General features: G+C 42.9%; 1 protein-coding gene across 1 annotated transcript in view; it reads right to left on the minus strand.

Annotated features, from left to right (window-relative positions):
- Window positions 1-19,530, minus strand: part of LOC142567978 (tachykinin-like peptides receptor 86C) — a 600,605-nt gene that overhangs the window by 11,689 nt on the left and 569,386 nt on the right. Inside the window, exon 4 of the mRNA XM_075678074.1 lies at window positions 19,105-19,301. Within this exon, the coding sequence (XP_075534189.1) occupies window positions 19,105-19,301 (197 nt within the window). The remainder of the gene's footprint in view (window positions 1-19,104; window positions 19,302-19,530) is intronic.

Genomic DNA, 19,530 nt, shown 5'->3' on the forward strand with positions numbered 1-19,530 from the left:
CCGTTCTAAGGTCAGCGTCCGCCGGAAACCAATAAAGGCGAGTTTTAGGACTCCGTGCATAGCCTGAATCGCATCCCCATGCCCAACAGCATCTAGGGATATCGCGTAGTTTACTTGAGCATGCTCGAGCAGCGCGATCCAGGGGGTTGATTAAATTACGAAAAGATAACTGGAGCGGTAACAAAATGTTTTCGCGTATCCCTATAGAGCCGCTGAGAGCAAGTGAAACCACTGAGGCCACATGCACTTGCATACATCATTCATCATCATTTATTATTGCCTTAAGTTTATTCAAGGTCCCTTCAGTGATATTACTAAGGAGGGGGGGGGGGAAACAGCGATGGAAAAGTGCCATATATCATCTAAAAAAAAACAAACAAACGTAACAGAAAAATAAATAAATAAACTGTGTAGAAAACATCACGTGTAAACAGAACAACGAAAATATCTCAAACTGAGTAGCAATAAACTAAAAGAAAACTTAACACGTAAATGTGAACAACGCTAAACAAAAGTGGCAAAAAAAAAGGGAAGGAAAAATAGGCGATGACACAAGCAAGTCGAATTGCTAGGAGAGGAAACGTGAGGAAAAGTGGTTATTTTGGGTTCAAATGGTCTGATAGTAACTGCCTAAATTTGGAGGCATTCGACTCTGAGACCACGGCTTCGGGAAGATTGTTCCATTCTTCTATGGCGATGGGGAGGAATAATTTGTTGAAGGTGTTGGAAGAACCATGCAAACGCTGTATGCTAAGGGAGTTACACAAATGGTGAGATGAGCGTAACGGAGCATGTAATAAGTTCGCGCGCAGTGCAGGAAAGTTAAAGTATAATTTATGAAAAAGACACAGCATTGCAAGTTTCCGGCGGAGTGCTAGGGGTTCGAGTCCGAGAGACAATTTAATGTCAGCAACGCTGTGCCAAGGTGAGTACTGTGAAGTTATGAAGCGGGCTGCCCGGTGCTGAATGGCTTCGAGCAACTGAATCAAGTAAACCTGGTGAGGGTTCCATATGGCTGAGGCATACTCAATGTCAGAGCAGATGTATGTTTCGTATGATAGTTTCCTGATGGATGGAGGGGACATAGCCAGCGATCTTCTGATAAAACCAAATGTTCTGGTAGTGTTAGCACAAACTTTCTTGGTACGGTCCACCCAAGTTAACTTGTTAGTTATTTCGACTCCCAGGTACTTGTATGAGTTTGTTACTGATGGCGCCGTGGAGTTCAGTGAGTAGGTAAAAAGGGTAGTGGAACCGTTATGTGCATGCATTTACATTTCGAAATATTAAGCTGCATAAGCTAGCCATTTCTGGATTTTGTTTAGGTCGTCTTGTAATGATTCCTGGTCGGTATTGTCGGAGATGCGGCGATAAATGACGCAGTCGTCCGCAAAAAGATGGACGGATGACGAAATCGAAGATGGCAGGTCGTCGATGAAAATTAGGAGAAGTGGAGCAAGAACGGAACCCTGGGGAACTCTAGAGATAACTTCAGTAGTTTCAGACGCATGACTGGCGATGACGGTGAACTGTGAGCGGTTTGTTAAAAAGCAGCGAATCCAGGATAAGAGGGTCGAGTGATAAGCATGCAAGTTTACAGAATAGACGTTGGTGAAGAACGTGGTCAAATGCTATTGAAAAATCAAAGTAGATGACGTCTGTTTGGAATGAAGAATCTAAATTAAGGTAAAGATCGGTTGTAAATTCAAAAGGTTGTGTTTCGCACGAGAAGCCTGCCCTGAAACCATGCTGTTTGGGAAAAAAGAAAGAATTGTGATGGAGGTGATTCGCAATATGGGAGTAGAGTATATGTTCTAAGAGCTTGCATGAGATGCATGTTAATGAAATGGGACGATAATTAGAGGGGCCAGCACGGTCGGCGCTCTTAAAAATTGGCACAACCTTTGCTTGATTTCCAGTCGTCCGGAATTTGACTGGTATTGAGGGACTGGGCGAAGATGAGTTGCAGCATTTGGCTTCTGAAATGTTTCGTGCCTTTAAGTATTTTACTAGGAATGTTATCAGATACGGGTGAAGTAGACGGCTTGAAGTTATCGATGAGCTTTGAAATTCCCTGAGATGTGATCGTTACGGGTGGTATTGGAATAAAATTTCGGCTTGGTAAAGTAATGCTCTTATGCGCTGGGTCATGGGTGAAAACTGAGATGAAGTAGGAATTCATTGCGTTTGATCGCTCGTAAAGCGGAACGTCTGCGCCGCCTTGTCTTTTTAGGGATATGCTATAGGAACTGTTCTTGTTGGCCATTAGCAAATTCCAAAATTTTTTGGGGTTAACACGCAATATTTCTAGAAGATCTTGACTGTAGAAGTATATTTTGGATGACCGGAATAATCTAGTGTATTCGCGAAGGATGCCGAAGTATTTTTCCCATTTTACAAGTGATTCGGAGTTCTTGGCATTACGGAACAGGGGTTTCTTTTTTCGTGATAGCTTACGCAGTGAGTTAGAATATCATGGCTTTGTGGCATCCCCGCGGATGCAGATGAGTGGGACGTAGACGTCTATGAGTGATAAGATTTTATGCTTAAAAAGACCCCAATTTTAGTTCACGGATCTCGTAGCCATGGACCTATGAAAGGTGGTGAAAAATTGTTTGAGGTTGAAGTTTATGCTAGCGAAGTCAGCTTTACTGTAATCACTCATGTATTTGATGGACGGTTAACGTGGGGACACTTCGATCATCACGTTAAAGAACAAGAGATTGTGATCACTCAGCCCACTGTAACATGAAAAGGATTGAATTAGCTCAGGACTGGAAATAAGAATGAGGTCAAGAATATTTGAGCCTCGTGTTTGGAAAAGGTTTGAAGTGAGGACCATTTCAAGGAAATCTTTAAATTGACGAGATGACGCAGTAAGAGCATCCCAGTCGATGTCCGGGTAGGTAAAATCACTGCAAAGTATTAGATTGGCATAAGCAAATCGGGATTGCTAGTCTTGAACTACAGAGTGAAGGTCCGTAATAAGAGAAAGATCCGTGTCAGGTGCACGATAACATACAATTAGTATATTGGTACAAGAGGGAAGGCAAATTTTCATACACATTATTTCGCTGTCGCTGTTTATCTCGAGTAAAGCGGATGAAAAAGTTGAATTCACAAGAGCAAGAATGCCGCCTCCCTGGCGACCTACTCGATCTCGCCTATAGATATGAAGAGACCGGTTGCGGTGGAGCAATTCTGAATAGTGAATATCAGGGGCTAGCCAAGATTCCGTAAATAAAGTGATGTCATTGCGATGGTCTTCGAGGACGGCCTCAACTATTTCTTTTTTTTGGCAGGTAGCTTCTTATATTTGTCAGTAGGACAAAAATTTCGTTAGTTTTAGGTGTGCGCAGGCATTCTGACAGCCGGACCTGCGGCAGGGAAGTGTCGCACGGCACTTGCGTTGACCGCTATGAATGTAGCTCTACAACGGAATCTGTTTCGGCCTTGCAGGTGTATAGTTTTCTGCCGATCTGTTTTCTGCGGATCTTAAATTATGCGTTAGTTTGTTGGCCATAAGAAAGAAGCTTTCTTTCGGGCGAGCCGAACTTTAGCTGAGTAATCATAACGAACTGAGAATGTGGTTTCCTTAAGTTTCTGTCGTTCATCATGAATTTTTGATTTATCTTTAAAGAGTGGAAGCTTAACTATGATTGGGTGGTTTTATCTGACTGTAAACGACCTAGTCGGTGTGCACGTTCAATATCTTGGATACGAATTGTAATACCTAGGCGTTCGGAGCAGAAGGAAGTAATGTGGGCTGCAGACTGGTCCCAGCTTTCGCCGCGTTCGTCTCGAAGCCCGAGGAACAATAGGTTTGTGCGTCGCAAGGGGTTTTGAGCGTCGTCGCACTTGTTTGTCAGTGCTTTAACGTCAGAAGCAAGCTGTGCCAAGTCGGTGCTTGTTTCGGATGCAGCTACTTTTTCTGGGTTTGTTTCCATAGCTTTTTCGAGTATTTCGACGCGCGCTGAAAGACGATGCAGCGCGTCTTCAATGTTCGAGCGGACTGGATCAAGGCAAACTCGGCAAGTACGGTGCTCTGAGCGGATTCACTACAAGACATGGCTTTGTAAACTGTTTCCTAGGATGGTGGAGCATCGTTACCGTTCGGGCCTGGGTTTAGTTCAACATCACCAGATAAAACGAGGTGAAAAGAAATAAGGTCGGCGTTCAGCCAGTGGAAGCAGGCAATACGCAGCATCCTTTGACAACACTCGATGGCGTCTTTGGGGCACGACACCGCAAGCAGAAATGGGTTGCTAGAGCGACAGTACATGGCATAGGGAAGATAACTAACTTGCAGCAGATGAAAAGAAGGCGTCTGCATGACGATTTGCGTCTACATACGCCGTCAACGTTCGCGCGATTAGTCCGCATGGAAAGACAAATGCATAAAGTACGAACGAATAAGGTAAATATGTACATTACAAGCCTAAAATACTTAAAAGTGCTTCTTTTATCGCGGAAGATAATTTCGTGCTTAGTGTGATTTTTTTTCAGGAAACGATTTTTGAAAATAAAAATCGTCTAGCTACTTAGCAAACAAAATCCGCAAGCCAATCAGATTCCAGGCAGTCAAGCTCGATTTATATCAGATCTCACTCTGATGACGTCACGCTCTCGACCCGGAGGCTTGCAGAGACGTCGTGAAAGTCTAGAGGGCGTTGGCTGAGCATGGATACACGGGCTCTAGCTTTGTGTGCGCTGTGTTCTAGCTGCTTTGTTCGCATTAAAGCCAAATGCAGCACGAAGGTAAACTCTCTCGCTACTGCTGCCGCTCTCACTCATGCCAGCGTTTGGGCAGTGAGTGAGCGCGGTCATCGAGCGATATGCATGCATATATGTCTGTGCGGGCGTGACGCGATGCTTGTTATTTGAGTTAGGAAGCGAATGCCTACGTCAGATCATCTGCTGGCTCAACTAAACCCAACGATACACTTCCTAGGGCCAAATCTTCTGGTCTTCACGGTACTGTAAATAAACTTTCCACTTTAAACGTTGATGCAAGAAACCTTGCTAGCAATTTCTCTAAATTTCTTTCCATGGTATCATCTTACTCATCACATATCGGTGTTATTGAGACCTGCTTACATGATAGCGTGCATGATTTCGAAGTAACCCTCCTTGGCTTCAAAGCGGTCCGGGGAGACCGAAAATTTGGGACAGGAGGTGGCGTTGCTCTATTTCTTCAATTTCACTTCCCCTTTTCTGTACTCCTTGCCCCGTCTGATGCTGAGTGTTTTTGATGTAAAATCCAACTTGAAAATACGCCATTGGTTATAGGGGAAGTTTACCGTCCGCCTGGTTCTAATATGGAGCATTTGCACAATCTAAGGGAATTCTTGCATAATTATAATACTTCTTCATCCAACGTTATCTGCATGGGCGATCTTAAAGCGCCTGGTGTAGATTGACCTTCTATGAAAGTGAGTGGACACGAAGTAGCTATCAGGCGGGAGTTGATCCACATTTCACTGTGGTGTGGCCTGCACCAGATCGTTCAGGATTTCACTCGACACACTTCAGTCCTTGATCTTGCTTTTCTTTCTAGATCTCTTTTTAATGCCGGTTATGAATGCGATGTTATTGAAGGAATATGCGAGCACAATGCTGTTCCAGGCATCGTCCTTAGATCCCGCTATATCTAATGCAGATCTCCTGATTTTAACCGCGCTGATGACTTTGCAATTACAAATGGCCTATGCCATTCTTTCGATGAGTTTCAGTAGTGATACCCCTGGTGATACTAATATATTTACAAGTTTCTTTTAAAATCTTGTCGGTAAGTGTATGAACCTTTTCATCCCTTTAATAACAAAGAAAACAAACACTGAGATTCCTTGTATGGCTAGAAACCATTTTCATTTATCATGTCATGTGGCCAGATTACTTCGAAGAAAACCCTCTGGAACAAAACTCATGCATTTCTTTAGCCTTAAAAACGAACTTCGTTCTAAAATGGATGCTGCAAAAGAATTCCATTACAACATAACCTTGCCGAAATTAACGAAGACTAATCCACGTGAGTTTTGCAAAGCTATCCTACCACTTAGGCCATCCTCAGAAAGATTGATAATTAACAATGTTGCAGTTTTTGATACGCAGATAATAGTTTCTGTCAACACCTACTTCCACTCCGTCTTTACGGCTGATAACTTAGTAATCGCTGTTTTTGATTCTTCATCATACCCTCGGATCGACGATGTATCGCTGTCTCCTGGGGGTGTACATAACCTAATCCGAAACTTAGACACCAAGAAATCATGTGGTCCTGACGGTATCCTGACTGCTTTTCTGATACGATACTCTTTTTGGTGCTGCAGACAGCTAACAATTATCTTTAGAAAATCTCTCTGAATGGTCACCCTTCCTCCCTCGTGAAAACTTGCTTCCATTCTCCCCTTATTTTCGTCAGGTAACGTTCCATTGTTATCTCACTATAGGCCCATGTATCTAATAGCACATTCAAGTAAATTACTCTAGCAAAATATATTGAAACGTATTATGGAATTTTTTGATATTAACAAAATGTCATTCACTTTACAGCATGGTTTGAGATGTCGCCTCAGCACTACAACACAACTGACCGAATTTGCTGCCGACATCAGCAGCTCTTTAGATATAGGTGACTATGTTGATGCCATTTTATAGACTTTGCAAATGCCTTCGACACTGTCTCACACTCTTAACATATGTTGGTTGGATATCGGGCTATATGTACGTTTCAACTCTACTAACTAACCCTTGACGCCTGCTTCATCAGGGGTTCCCAGATGCTCAGTACTGGGTCGTCTTTTATACCTGCTTTATATAACGATCTGCCCTTAAACACCGCAGTTAAAATACGCCTTTTTGCAGACGATTGCGCTTGATATCACACAATTATTTCTCCAACTGATCATGTAATCCTTAACGACTATTTCGCTGACTTCTCTAACTGGTCCAAAGCATGGCAAATGAATATCAACTGTTCCAAAACTGTCTCCATGTCCTTTACACGACGCTCGTGCCCTTCCTTCTTTACCTACGCCTTTAACAATATTACTTTGAATAGGGTCTTCGAATTCAAGTAATTAGGTGTTCTGCTAACACACTCTTCGCCATGGTTGAAACAAATTGATGTCACCTGTAGCAAGGCCCTTAAAATACAAGGTTATTTGCAGCGTACGCTGCGTCTTGCCCCTCAACAAACAAAACTTCTAGCTTATGAAACTCTGATTCATCCCATCCTCGAATATGGCTGCGTTGTATGCAATTCATACAGACACTGTGACGTGATAAAACTAGAATCAGTGCAAAAAAATGCAGCGCGTTTTGTTTGTAGGAGTTATGACAAGCCGTTTTCGCCGTCTACCTCTCTTCCCCTACTTGGTCTCACTCCTATTGCAGAGCGCCGAAAAGCTGGATGCCTAAAATTCTTTACACGTTAATCAATTCTCCTCGTTTCTCCTCTCCAGATAACTATTTGACTTTTTCGAAACCCTCATCTACGAGGAGTCAGCGCGCTCTAAATATCTGAACCTTTTTTGCCCACACTGATTCCTGTAAATACAGCTTTATCTCATCAACAATTGCAGTCTGGCATTCATTACCGGGCAACATCTGTCCACTACCAATAAAAGAATTCGTGCAAGATTGTTTATAACTGTCTGTATCTTTGTTGTCCATCTCACCCGTGCAATAGCCTGATTAAAGCTGCAGTATGTATAAATTAATAAATAATAAATTAGTAAGTAAGTACAACACAAAGAAATAAATATATAATTAAATAAAATAAGTATTTAAGGCTACTAAAACAACTATTCTTTCTTCGCATACACGTCTCATTACTTCCTATCGCAATTGATGATTTGCCTTTCCACTGAAATTACGACTTTTGTACTTACAGTCACTTACGCTGATGCCAAGGAGATATGTCATGGAATACGAACTCGCGCGAACAGCCCCGCTTGGTAATCCTAGGGTTTACCGTCGGACTCATTTTATGCAGCATGGATGATGATGACGATGATTTCTTGACATCTCCTTTAAAATGAGCTGGTGAGAAAGAGTCACCTAGCCTGCTTGAACTCTACTAGTAATAACGGAACTAAAATTGCACTTTAGGGCAATCTCTAAGTGCTGATCACTGCAGCATTGTTCCCTGTCTCTCCTTCATTTTTTCACTTTTGCTTAAAATTTTCATCAGACTATATTATGTCCACTGGAAGGCGAAGGCCTCTGCCTGCGATCTCATATTGCCCCTGTCCTGCACAAACTGATTCCTGGGCCTCGGAATTGATTAATTTCAAGACCCCACCTACTTTTCTGCCGTTCTCACCTGCCCTTCCCTTCTCTTGGCACCCAATCTGTAACTCTAATGGTCTACCGGTTATCTATCCTAGGCATTACATAGCCTACCCAGCTCCATTTTCTTCTCTAATGTCACTTGAAATATCGGCTATCCTTGTTGACTCTCTGATCCACACCGCTTTCTTCCTGTCTTTTAACGTTACGCCTAACATTCTTCGTTCCATCGCTCTTTGCGCGGTCCTCATTCTCGAGTTTCTTTGTGAAAATCCAAGTCTCTTCGCCACATGTTAGCACCGGTAGAATGCACTCGTTGTACACCTTACACCTTTCTTTTCAATGATAATGGTAAGCTGCTAGTCAGGATCTGGCACTGCCTGCTGTATGCACTCTAACCCATTTTTATTCCTCTGTATATTTCCTTCTCATTATCAGCTTCTCCTGTGAGTAATTGACCTAGTTAAACGTCCTTCTTCACAGAATCTAGAGGCTTACTGGTGATCTTAAACTCTTGTTTCCTTGAGAGGCCATTGAGCATTCTCTTTGTCTTCTGCACATTCATCTTCAACCCCAGTCTCTCAGTTTCTCTGTTAAGGTCCCCAATCATTAGTTGCAATTTGTCCACAAGGTTGCCCAACAGGACAATTAAATCTGCAAACCGAAGGTTGGTGAGATATTTGCCGTTGATCCTCACTTTTAAGTTCCCGGTTTAATAGCTCGAATACTTCGAAGCATGCAGTGAGAGAAATTGTGTCTACTTGCCTGACCCTTCTATTTAAAGGTATCTTTCTACTTCTGGAGAATCAAGTTAACTGTGGAATCATTGTACACATTTTCCAAGACATTCACGCACGCCTACTGTACACATTGATTACGCAATGCCTCTATGACTGCTGGTATTAATGACTACTCCATCATATGTTTTTTTTTCATAATCTATGAAAGCCATATAGAGAAGTTGAATATACTATCCAGATTTCTGCATTGCTTGATTCATGACAGGGATATGGTCCATTGTAGAATATCCCTTCATGAAGCGAACCTCTTCTCTTGGTTGACTTAAGCCATGTGTTGCCCTCATTTTATTGTAAACTACCTTGTGGAGTATTTTATGCAATACCGAAAGTAAGCTAACGGGCTTATAATTTTTCACTTCTTTAATGTCTCCTTTTTTGTGGATTAGTATAATGTTGGTATTCTTCCGGTTGTTTGGAACACCTAAAGTCGTGAGAGATTTCATATTAAGGACGGCAAGCTTTTCAAGCATAATACAGCCTCCACGTTTGATTAAATCGATTGTTATTCATCTTCAGCTGCTGATTTTCCCAGGTAGCTGTTTGGTAAGCCCCGTCTAACTTCATCGCTAGTTATAGAAGGCGCCTCCATATGCTGTTCATTACTTCTTCGAATGGAGGTAGCGTGGCTGCTCTGGGTACTGTACAGGTCAGTAAACAATTCTCCCGCTGCTTTTACTATGTCTTAGAAATTTCTGATGATGTTACCCTGCTCATCTTTCAGTGCATACATCTTAGCTTCTCCTATGCCAAGTTTTTTCTCACTGATTTCACGCTGTGTCCATTTTTTACTGCTTCGTGAGTCTTTCTCACATTATAATTTCGAATATCTCTTATTTTCTCCATGTTGATCAGTTTTGACAGTTCCACGAATTTTATCTGATCTCTTGAGTTGAAAACTTTCATCCATTGTCGTTTCTTTATTAAGTCCTTTCTTACTTGGGAGAGTTTACCTACTGGTTCTCTTGGTGCCTTACCTCCCACTTCAACTGGTATTTCCGAAGCCAGCCTAGTTACGGCTTGCTTCATTAACTGTATGTCAGCTTCATCTTTCTGTTCTAAGGCTGCATGTTTACAATTAGCAGCCTGCATTGGGCGGCATTTACCCTTAATGCGTCCAGGTTGGCCTGTTTCTTCTTGACTAATTTTTCCCTTTCTCTTTTCATATTGACGTAAATCATAGACCTCACTACCCTTTGATTACAGTATTTTACAGGGATAAATGGAGAGAAAAATAGAAAGAAATAAAGAAAGGAAAATAAAACAGCCGTCCTGTTGAGAAATTTTAGCTACAAGAAAGCAACGAAAAGCTCAAAAATGTATGTCAAAGTTGGAATGATTAGAAAAATGAAGGTACACTGTAAAAAAAGCTATAAATTTAAAGGCGATTTGCAGTAGGTTTCATAACGCAAAAGAATTGTTCTGTGAATGCTCTATCACAGAAACCTGTCAAAGCGAAAAAAAAAGAAATTTTTGGTTATTCTGGATCTCACGCCTATATATCGAGTCAGAACAAAAATATAACCACTTTAAATTATTGTAACTGCATAAAGAACTATAAAATAAAATTTTAGAGTTTTCTTTCTTTTCATGCGTGCCGATTTTCGCATATACCACGCAAGACGAGATGCCCCGTGCCATAATCAAGATGGCTGCTCTTCGAGTCAACGCATGTCGGCACTGTTAAGTTCCTGTTTTCGCAAATCCTAAGAGCTGAGTGGATTTTATTTGAAGTACATTTCAAACAGTGCACAACGTTTTCTTCAACCCAATATTATCCGCGTCTTCATGACATAGAACAGGACTACAATGTAGCCCGCAAAGAAAATTCAGGCGGACAGTGACAAAATTTAGCAACTACGTGTTGCGACATATCAGTTACGTTGCGCTTCCTGAGGTAACGTGGGATTTGGGGATTAAATTTAGCTTTAGCTTTTTCTTATAGCATATGTAAGGGCTAGCCATTGGACTTGACAAATGTATTATTGTTTACTCTTCCCTTTTCAGAATTCACTTGTTTTTACTATGGTTGCGAGAAAGGAAAGTATGAGCGAGCTCTCAATAAAGCTCACTCAGCGACGTAAGCTCTTAGCTACGATCAAGTGTTTAATTTATTGAAGTGACCGGAAAGTGTGACTTTTTTCTGTTGTGTAATCTTTTATTTGTTTCGACGCTGGCATATGAACCCGCCGCATATGAGGGCACATAGCATCCTGTATCTATTTTGTTGCTTCGTTAGCTGCCGTTCGAGTGTTTTAGTGCGTTGCCGTCGGGAAATGATTTTGCCTGGCCACTGACTAACTCACTTCATTTTGTAGCATCTCCGCATTTTAAAAGCACACCCTGGAAGGTTGTAGTACTCGAGCCGCGATATTATGCTATCATCACGCTCGTGGCCACGAAGTATTGCTCGTATCTTGTCTGCTAGCCTCGCTTGCCGACTCTGACAAAGGATAACTAAATGTATGAATGGTAGACTGCAAAAATCGGAAACAAAAGGTGAAAATTTGTATGAATTGAACTGCAGCATAACATTAAATAAAAAAAAGTAAAAATGCAGCATTTGTCATTGTTTCACGTAACTAATACTATACAGTTACTGTAATGTGTCCACCGCTTTCAATTATCAGGACTATTTTCTACCTTGCGCCGTTCTGCTAGACATTGTTAGGAAAATAGCTGGCGTGCGATTTGTTTGCGAGTGCGCATTTCCCGACCGTGCGCAAGGGGAATCGACGGAGGCAATGCGGGAGGGAAGGGGGCGGCTTCGACAACACGTGTGTACTTTGCGCGCGCGACCGCGCGCCATATCTTCATATTGATCTGCAGACGGCTCGTGCTTGTGTCCGTTGTGTTCTCGCTGCTCTTACGTTGAAGCGATAGATCGCACGAAGGTGACTTCGCTCGCTGATGCTGCTGCTGCGCTTGCTCAGACCAGCGCTTTGACAGCGAGTGTCCACGTTCAATCCAGTGTGCCGTGTTCATGTTTGCTTGTGCGCGCTGAAACCATGATTGTTGATTCAGTTAGTAAGCGAATGTTTCCAAGTTTATACTGTCGACAAAACTAGTATCTTTACTTCGTGCAGGTATCTACTAATTTATTATCGCATTCAATGCATCGCCTTTTGGGCAAGAGTGCGACATTTTGTTTCGTTCGAAAAATAAAAAAGCGCATGAAGCATATAGTACAATTCGGCCTATTGATGTGGATTACATGAAGAAGTGGACTTTACTTGAGCGACAGATTGAAATGTTCAGGTTGCTAATTAAAACGATCAACTGAATACCTTCATAAGTATTCTATTTGAAGCATATGTACAAATTCCGAAATTGAGGCCTAGATGCAACCAAGTCGTTGCATCACTTCTACACTGATCCGCTTCAATTCTGCAATTTCAACATGTACCCTCAAGTGAACAGTAAGATCAGTTAAGGAGAGTTATAAATGAAGAAGTCATGAGAGAATGCGCATATTCCTTTCTGATATGACGTTCTAACAGGCAGCAGCGTTTTTAAATTATGGGGTTTTACGTGCCAAAACCACTTTCTGATTATGAGGCACGCCGTAGTGGAGGACTCCGGAAATTTCGACCACCTGGGGTTCTTTAACGTGCACCTAAATCTAAGTACACGGGTGTTCTCGCATTTCGCCCCCATCGAAATGCGGCCGCCGTGGCCGGGATTCGATCCCGCGACCTCGTGCTCAGCAGGCCAACGGCAGCAGGGTTTTAAAGTTGTTTTAACCATATTTGCACAAACGGTATGTTAATAGTGTCACGCATACGTGACACGCATAAAAACAACCAACAAAACGACCAAGATAGTGGCAGGGTGGTAATTTCACTTGTAGCTGAACGAGTGGAGACCAGCCTGAGATCCTTTTCTTTCTTAGTCTTCATTGACTATTGTAACTTTAAAAAGAAGCATTAGTCATTCTGAATGTGTCGCTTTTTCTATGCTTTACAGTACCTAACAAAGAAAACCACACCCGCCTCAATAAACCTGAGGTTCACACACCCTCTAGCTTAGTGCCTATTGACAATAATAAAATGTAGCTTGTCAGCGCAATGTTCTGTATAGGCTTCTGCATTTTTGAAACCAGCAGCGACCACAAAGATGGAGTTATGTGTGCATTTGTTTGTGTTGCGGGTGTGTGTTTTGTACGTACTGTATGTGTGTGTGTGTGTTGTGTGGGGTGGAGATGGAGGGCGTGTACACTTTGTCCCATGGTGAGTGCTGTTTGTTTCAAAGTGTATACGGTGCCACTTACTGGCCACGTGCTAATATTCTGCAGTTACCTGAACCGATATAGTCGTCTGGCTGGAATAAACATTATTTGGAAATAACCCTCACACGGTATTCAAATATGCGCACACTGCCGGGCTTTGTTGATTACTCTTCCAAAAGACAAAGTCTTCTGCTGAAGCGCTTCACTGAGTTCTGTACAATCATGCTACTGCCTTATGTGTATTAAAGCACCACTGTCCGTCGCTAAAGCACCACAGGTCAGTCGCAGCATGACATCCTGAGAGAGGCACCAAGGTCCAGGGCCCAAGCAAGCAGCACGGCCTTGCACCAAAATTTGTCTCCATAATTAGGTGTCTTCATGACTGAGCTTTAAAGCAAAATACTTTATCAACGTAATGCCGATGCCACTTTGAATTTTTTTTCAGCACCATTATGCTTTCCTATATGAGCTCGTTCTCTTGCACTGCAGTAATAAGTGCACTGCTTTTTTTTTCCATGTGGCTTGTTTAGACATCAGTTTTTCTTGCTTTAAAATAGAAAACTTATTTATTTTTGAATCAAACAAACTGCAGCCTGGCTCTTCTTTGTAGCATCATTTACCAAAGTCTTAGTGCTGCCACCTGCTTTTTGTCATGCATGACTCCACGAGATATCTGGTTCCTTGGTTTATAGGCCCCCCCAGTGGCGGATCAGCCATCAGTGCCTATTATACGTAAAGATGTGCGTATTTATTTACTTCGCTTGCCTTGCTTTGAAAGGCCATGTATTTTCACTTGTTCTTCCGTCTCTACGTACGCATGCAATCCATGGCAAGCGGAAGCTTATCTATAGCCTGGGAAATTTACTTTGAAGCTGTTGTAACAGCTGGAGTAAATGCAATGCTGCTTGTTGGCTGAACCAAGTGCGTTAAGCAGTTTTATACATATACCTGTTGTCATATTCATCTCCCCAGTGATATGTTGATGGAATATAAAACAAATATTCATTTCCTTCTACAATATCCAAAATTAGAAATTGTTTCTCACAACTACTGAGAGAAAAAGTGTTGAACATATTTAACAGCAGCGCAATAAAACTGAGTGAAGTGAAAACGCAGACACACGAGCGCTATGTGTGACCTTTGTCATTTCAGTTTTGAGCGTAGAGGCTAATTTTTGTTTTGAGACCAGCTGCATATTTACATGATATTTGTTATTTTATTATGTGCTACAAGATGGAAAATTCAAACGTGAGGAAAGTTCCCATAAAAATGGGGGCTAGAAGGGATAAACAGTACTCGAACAAGGAATATCGGCTGCAGTCAACGTTTCTCCAAAGAATATTCTCTTCGGGAGGACGGCAACTTCCCTCACAAAGCGAAATGCCCTTTCAAAGCGTTGGCTTCAGCGACACTCTTGGTTCGCCCATTATTCACCAGGACAGAAAATTGTGTTTACATGTCACACTTCTGTACATTGGAAGAGAAAAAAAAAAGTGAAGTCACAGAAAAATATAAACAGAAAACAGAATTTTTTTCTGCGCCTCAATATGTATAATTGTTTACACATACATTTTCTGTAATATAACACAGAAAACATGATTAAAATAACAGAAAGTCTTTAAAGAGAAATCACCCTTTCCTATAATACAAAACAGAGAACTGTCTTTAAACACGAAATTTCTCTTAATGTAGAACAGGAAGAACTTGTTAAATAACACAAAAAGGAAAAATAGAAAACAGATCTTTAGAGAAAATTTCTGTTTTCTTAAGGAAAAATTTTTTACAGTGTAGGCCACTGTAAAGAAGAAACGTAGAGCGGTAAGAGTGCTTTTCTATAGTTTGCTTCTTTTTCCTTGGTAAATTCGTGAATTTTTTTTCAGCACCAGTCGAGAGGAATGACAGTGCTGCACAGTGGACACCGTGGAGCGCCGGGTTGCAGGTCCGAACGCGGCGGGCCCCTACAGAACATTCTGAGTATTTATAGCGTCGCTGCAGCGCCACGCACGGCGCTATGGTGACTATCGAAAGGACCCTTCGACCAGTGGCTGTCTCGCACAGCAGCGCTGTCCGTGCCACATGTCGCAGCAGCCGCGAGAGGTTTGCTAGGTTCCTCCTGGAGCATTACTCGCCTCGCGGCCACTAAGTGCAAAACTGGACGGGCACACGTGGTTGACGTGGTTCGGGTGATTCGGGGACATCGAGCATCCCTGCTAAGGAAACGCGGCAAAATGTTTCCTGAAATTTGTGTACGGTTTACTCTATACTCTCTTTCCGTGGAAGGTACGCAGCAGAAGATCACACACGCGCGAGCACACACACACGCACGCATGCACGCACGCGCTTGAGCGCCTCTGCAGAGGTGTTCAAACGCATAGCTCTGTATTTGTTCGCATACCAGAGGCCCTGCAACGTAAAACTATTGCAATATGATTCAGTCCAATCTCCTGACGTCAAATTTACGTAACCGCCGACGGAAGCATCGGGCGGTAACCCGCAACATTGTTTGAGAAGCACAACGAAACGCGCTCCTCGTTTATAGGAGGTCACTTTTTTTTTTCCTTTCAAAGGGAATAGCATTGCCTACATTGAGCAGATTTTCTTATAGAATTGGCTGAAAAGAGGCGAGGAGCACGCTCAAGTGGCGAGGCGTTTGATAATGCCGAGCCAACTCAGTGAATGTAAACAACCGAATTACGAGGGTGCGGCCGGTGCCTGCTATTGGCCCGCTTTCCCTTAGCTTGCGGTGGCTGATAGAAAATCGGCGAGGTGCAACGGAACGGAAAAACGCCACCAGAACGGATTATTAGCAACAGTTGGCAGGGCAATGTTGTATACGTGCCGAAACGCCTCGATAACCTTATACTGCCGCGGAAAAATGTTTCTTATACGCAAATAAATCCATGCTCCGCGGCCGCTCCCAGTAGCTACTGCAAGAACAATCGGTGGGCAGCAACCTTCTATTTTTTTTTTGTAAGGGGGCACCCTCCACCTAGTCAGGAAAAAATTCAGTTTTGTTCGGCATATTATTGCGTCTTTAACGCGTACACGTCACTTTGACACTAGAGTTTTCGTGGTTTTGTGACCCTGCGTCACGCACAGGCGAATTGGGCGCAACCCGAAAACGCTTGATCTGTGGCAGAGTATTATGGCGAAAAAAGCATCGAATGTCAGATAATTATTTTTTATTTCGTTCAGTCTAATTATGCGTAATCAGTGTGCACACGTCACATCACTTGGGGCATTTTCGCAGCCTTCGTGACGTCGAATGAGAGACAGGTGAACTGGCGGTGGCCTGAAAATGTTTTGACCAATCATGGAGGGCTGATTGCAAAATTGGAATAGAAAAGTTTGGAATAGCTTTAGGTTATAGCGCCCCAGTTCTTCTTCGTAAAGGGGGCATCGTGTGATCTGCACACCCTCTCAATGGAAGCTATTAAGTCTTGTCACGGTATAAGCTTCACAAAAATGGCAACAATGGCTCTTTTTCCTTGTCCACGAGGAATGGTCTTACCCGAACCGGCTTCGATCAATCTGGCGATATCAGTAGGGGCCGTTTATTGCTCTAATATGCGCTATAAGTAGAACAAGGGGTAGGGCTGACGATAGTGCAGTACACGTTCATCCTGACACCCGCCGTTGCTGGGAATACATCATCAATTACTTTGTGTTCTTTATCTTCTCCGCTCTCGTTAAAGTATTCCTTAGGCCAACTGCAAAGGTGGAGGATGTTTTGAAAGAGATCAGCTTGACAACGTTCAGAACGCCCTGCTGAAATCTGAATATATGCTTAATATAAACAGCTGAACTAACGGTCGTGTCACGTCTTTCCAGGAAAGGTGTTTATTCATTTTCCTAAAGACAGTGTGATGCTAGGAACCTACGTACTCCCCTTTTTTCCCGACAGGTGTGCATGTTTCTAGCCTTTTTCTTGGACATGGGCACTGCCGAAATGTGGGCTTTATTTTAAAGAGTCCCATTAGAAGTATTGTCTTTGTACTTATGTGACTGGGGCGGGGACCTGGAGCATAGGTCGAACATCACGCTTCTAATCTGAAAGACGTAAGCTCGAATCCTGCTCCAGTAAACAACAGCTCCAGGTTTGGAGCGGCACCTGACACAAGCGAAAATGGGGAGAGCCAGTGGGGCTATACTAATCGAGGTGCAACCAAATTAGGAAGGCCTACTAAGCTTCAACAAAAGACACTCCCTCACCGGAGCAGGAATTGGCCTATCTCGTGCATTATTCGCCCACTGCTTCCTTCATGACTCCTACAATTAACCCATCGTCCTCTGTCTCCAGCAGCTGCGGAGACCCTGACCAAAGCAGCGGTCAGACCTACAACACAGCAGAGGGTGCTAATAGTCCTTATAATATCCATATCTAACTTGTAAGCTGAGGCCGTTATGAATCGTGTCCTATGACTATTTTCCCTGCTTTTTTCCCACCATTATTCTAAAAGACTGTGCTTATGCGGACTGTTGACCGGTGAATGCTTCCATCCGCTTTAAGTCCCAGCGCGTGTGGAAGCAGAACGTTACCTACGGGTCTCCCTGAGTGAATATCTTCGCGTTCCATTAAGATGTGCCGAGCTCATGGTTTCCTGATATATACTGCAGGAGAGAAATGCCTCATTCTGTTGCTAATTGCCCATCCGGTAGGTTTTTTTGTCTTTAGGCAACCAGCTCGGCCTTCCAATACCAAGGCACGGCCTTTGGTGTTATCGCGCAGATTTTCCTGATTTCTTTCTTGCTACTCTTGCTATCTTCCATCAAAGTCGACACCGACGGCTCTCCTCATCCAGCTAGCGCTGTGAGTCATGTGATAGCCTGTCGGTGGGTTGTTCCTTCCGTCCAGCAGCAGTTGCTTCGCGTGCTTCGTCACGCCAACGTGTCGCAACCACGTATATAGTTGAAAACCATCCGAGGTGTGCTAGCACAACATCAACTCTTTCGTTACCGCTAGAAATGAGGTTATTTTGGGTGCTTGTACGTTTGCACATTTCATTTCAAGACGTAGTTGCCATGACGTATACTGCAATGCACATATTTATAGACGGACCACTGGTGTTTTGAGTGTATGGACAGCAGTAATAGTCGAGCGTACAATTTTTGAGAGTTCTTATGCGAAACGTCAAAGGAGCACCTCAAAGGACAGAAGATAAAGTAATAATTTGCTATTTTAGTATAGGTACTGAGGGTTGAAAGAAATCTGAAAGATACAAAATATGCACCTGTTTAATGCCAACTTTTGTCAGTCACATTACGCAAAAAATTAGCATGATTTTCTGGATCCAATACTAGTCATATTGATGGCCATGCTTTGCGGAAAAGCAGTATCTTCGCAAATGTGAAAACGGGTAAATTCCTATTTTACAAGGACCATTTTTCTTTATTCTTTACCACAGGACCCTGGTTTGCTTTTACTGGATTCTATAGGCTCGCGATGCAATGGCTGTCAGGTCGTGAAGCATTCACAAGACTCTGCATACATAATAATTGCGTCAATTCAGGTTTTCTGTGCAAGTAACATGGTTGAGTGCTCGTTCAACTGGGCGCTCAAGCCTCCATATGCTTTGTTGAGTTCCTGTATAGTTCTGTACTCTAATTTATAGTGTTGTACCTCGGATGCATGTGTTCTTCTAGCTAATTAGGAACTGATCGTGTGTGTTAAGAGCACTGTTTTATACTCCGTGCTTTTTTTTTTTCAGAATGTCAGCGGAGACTGTTGATGCTTTAGTGACACTCATGAAGTACACAGTGCGCATATTATTTCACGCGATTTCGCACCTGTGGTTCATGAAGTAGTAGACGATGGGGTTGTACATGGCATGCGACATCGCGAGCCAGTACATAGCCAGATACACGTGTTGGATGTCATCCGAGTGCACTACGCTGGGATGGTGGAACACGTACAGGAAGTAGACGTGGTACGGAAGCCAGCACACGGTGAACAGGAATACCACGGTGAACAGCATACGCACAACCTGCATCATCCGTGAAAAAAATAAAGTGAAAATGTAATTGGCCGTGACTTAATTCGCGGCGAGTGTAGGACAAACATGTACAGCAAATACAAATGACCGTGTTTCTCAAACTAATGGTCCTGACCCCCTTATGGGGCATTCGCCTTTTTTTTTGGGGGGGGGGGATCATAGAGGCTCCAACAATATATGCATTCTGCTTCCCAAAACAGAGATAACTTTTCACTATCGG

The sequence above is a fragment of the Dermacentor variabilis genome, unplaced genomic scaffold (genome assembly GCF_050947875.1).
Source record: "Dermacentor variabilis isolate Ectoservices unplaced genomic scaffold, ASM5094787v1 scaffold_15, whole genome shotgun sequence".
NCBI lineage: Eukaryota > Metazoa > Arthropoda > Arachnida > Ixodida > Ixodidae > Dermacentor > Dermacentor variabilis.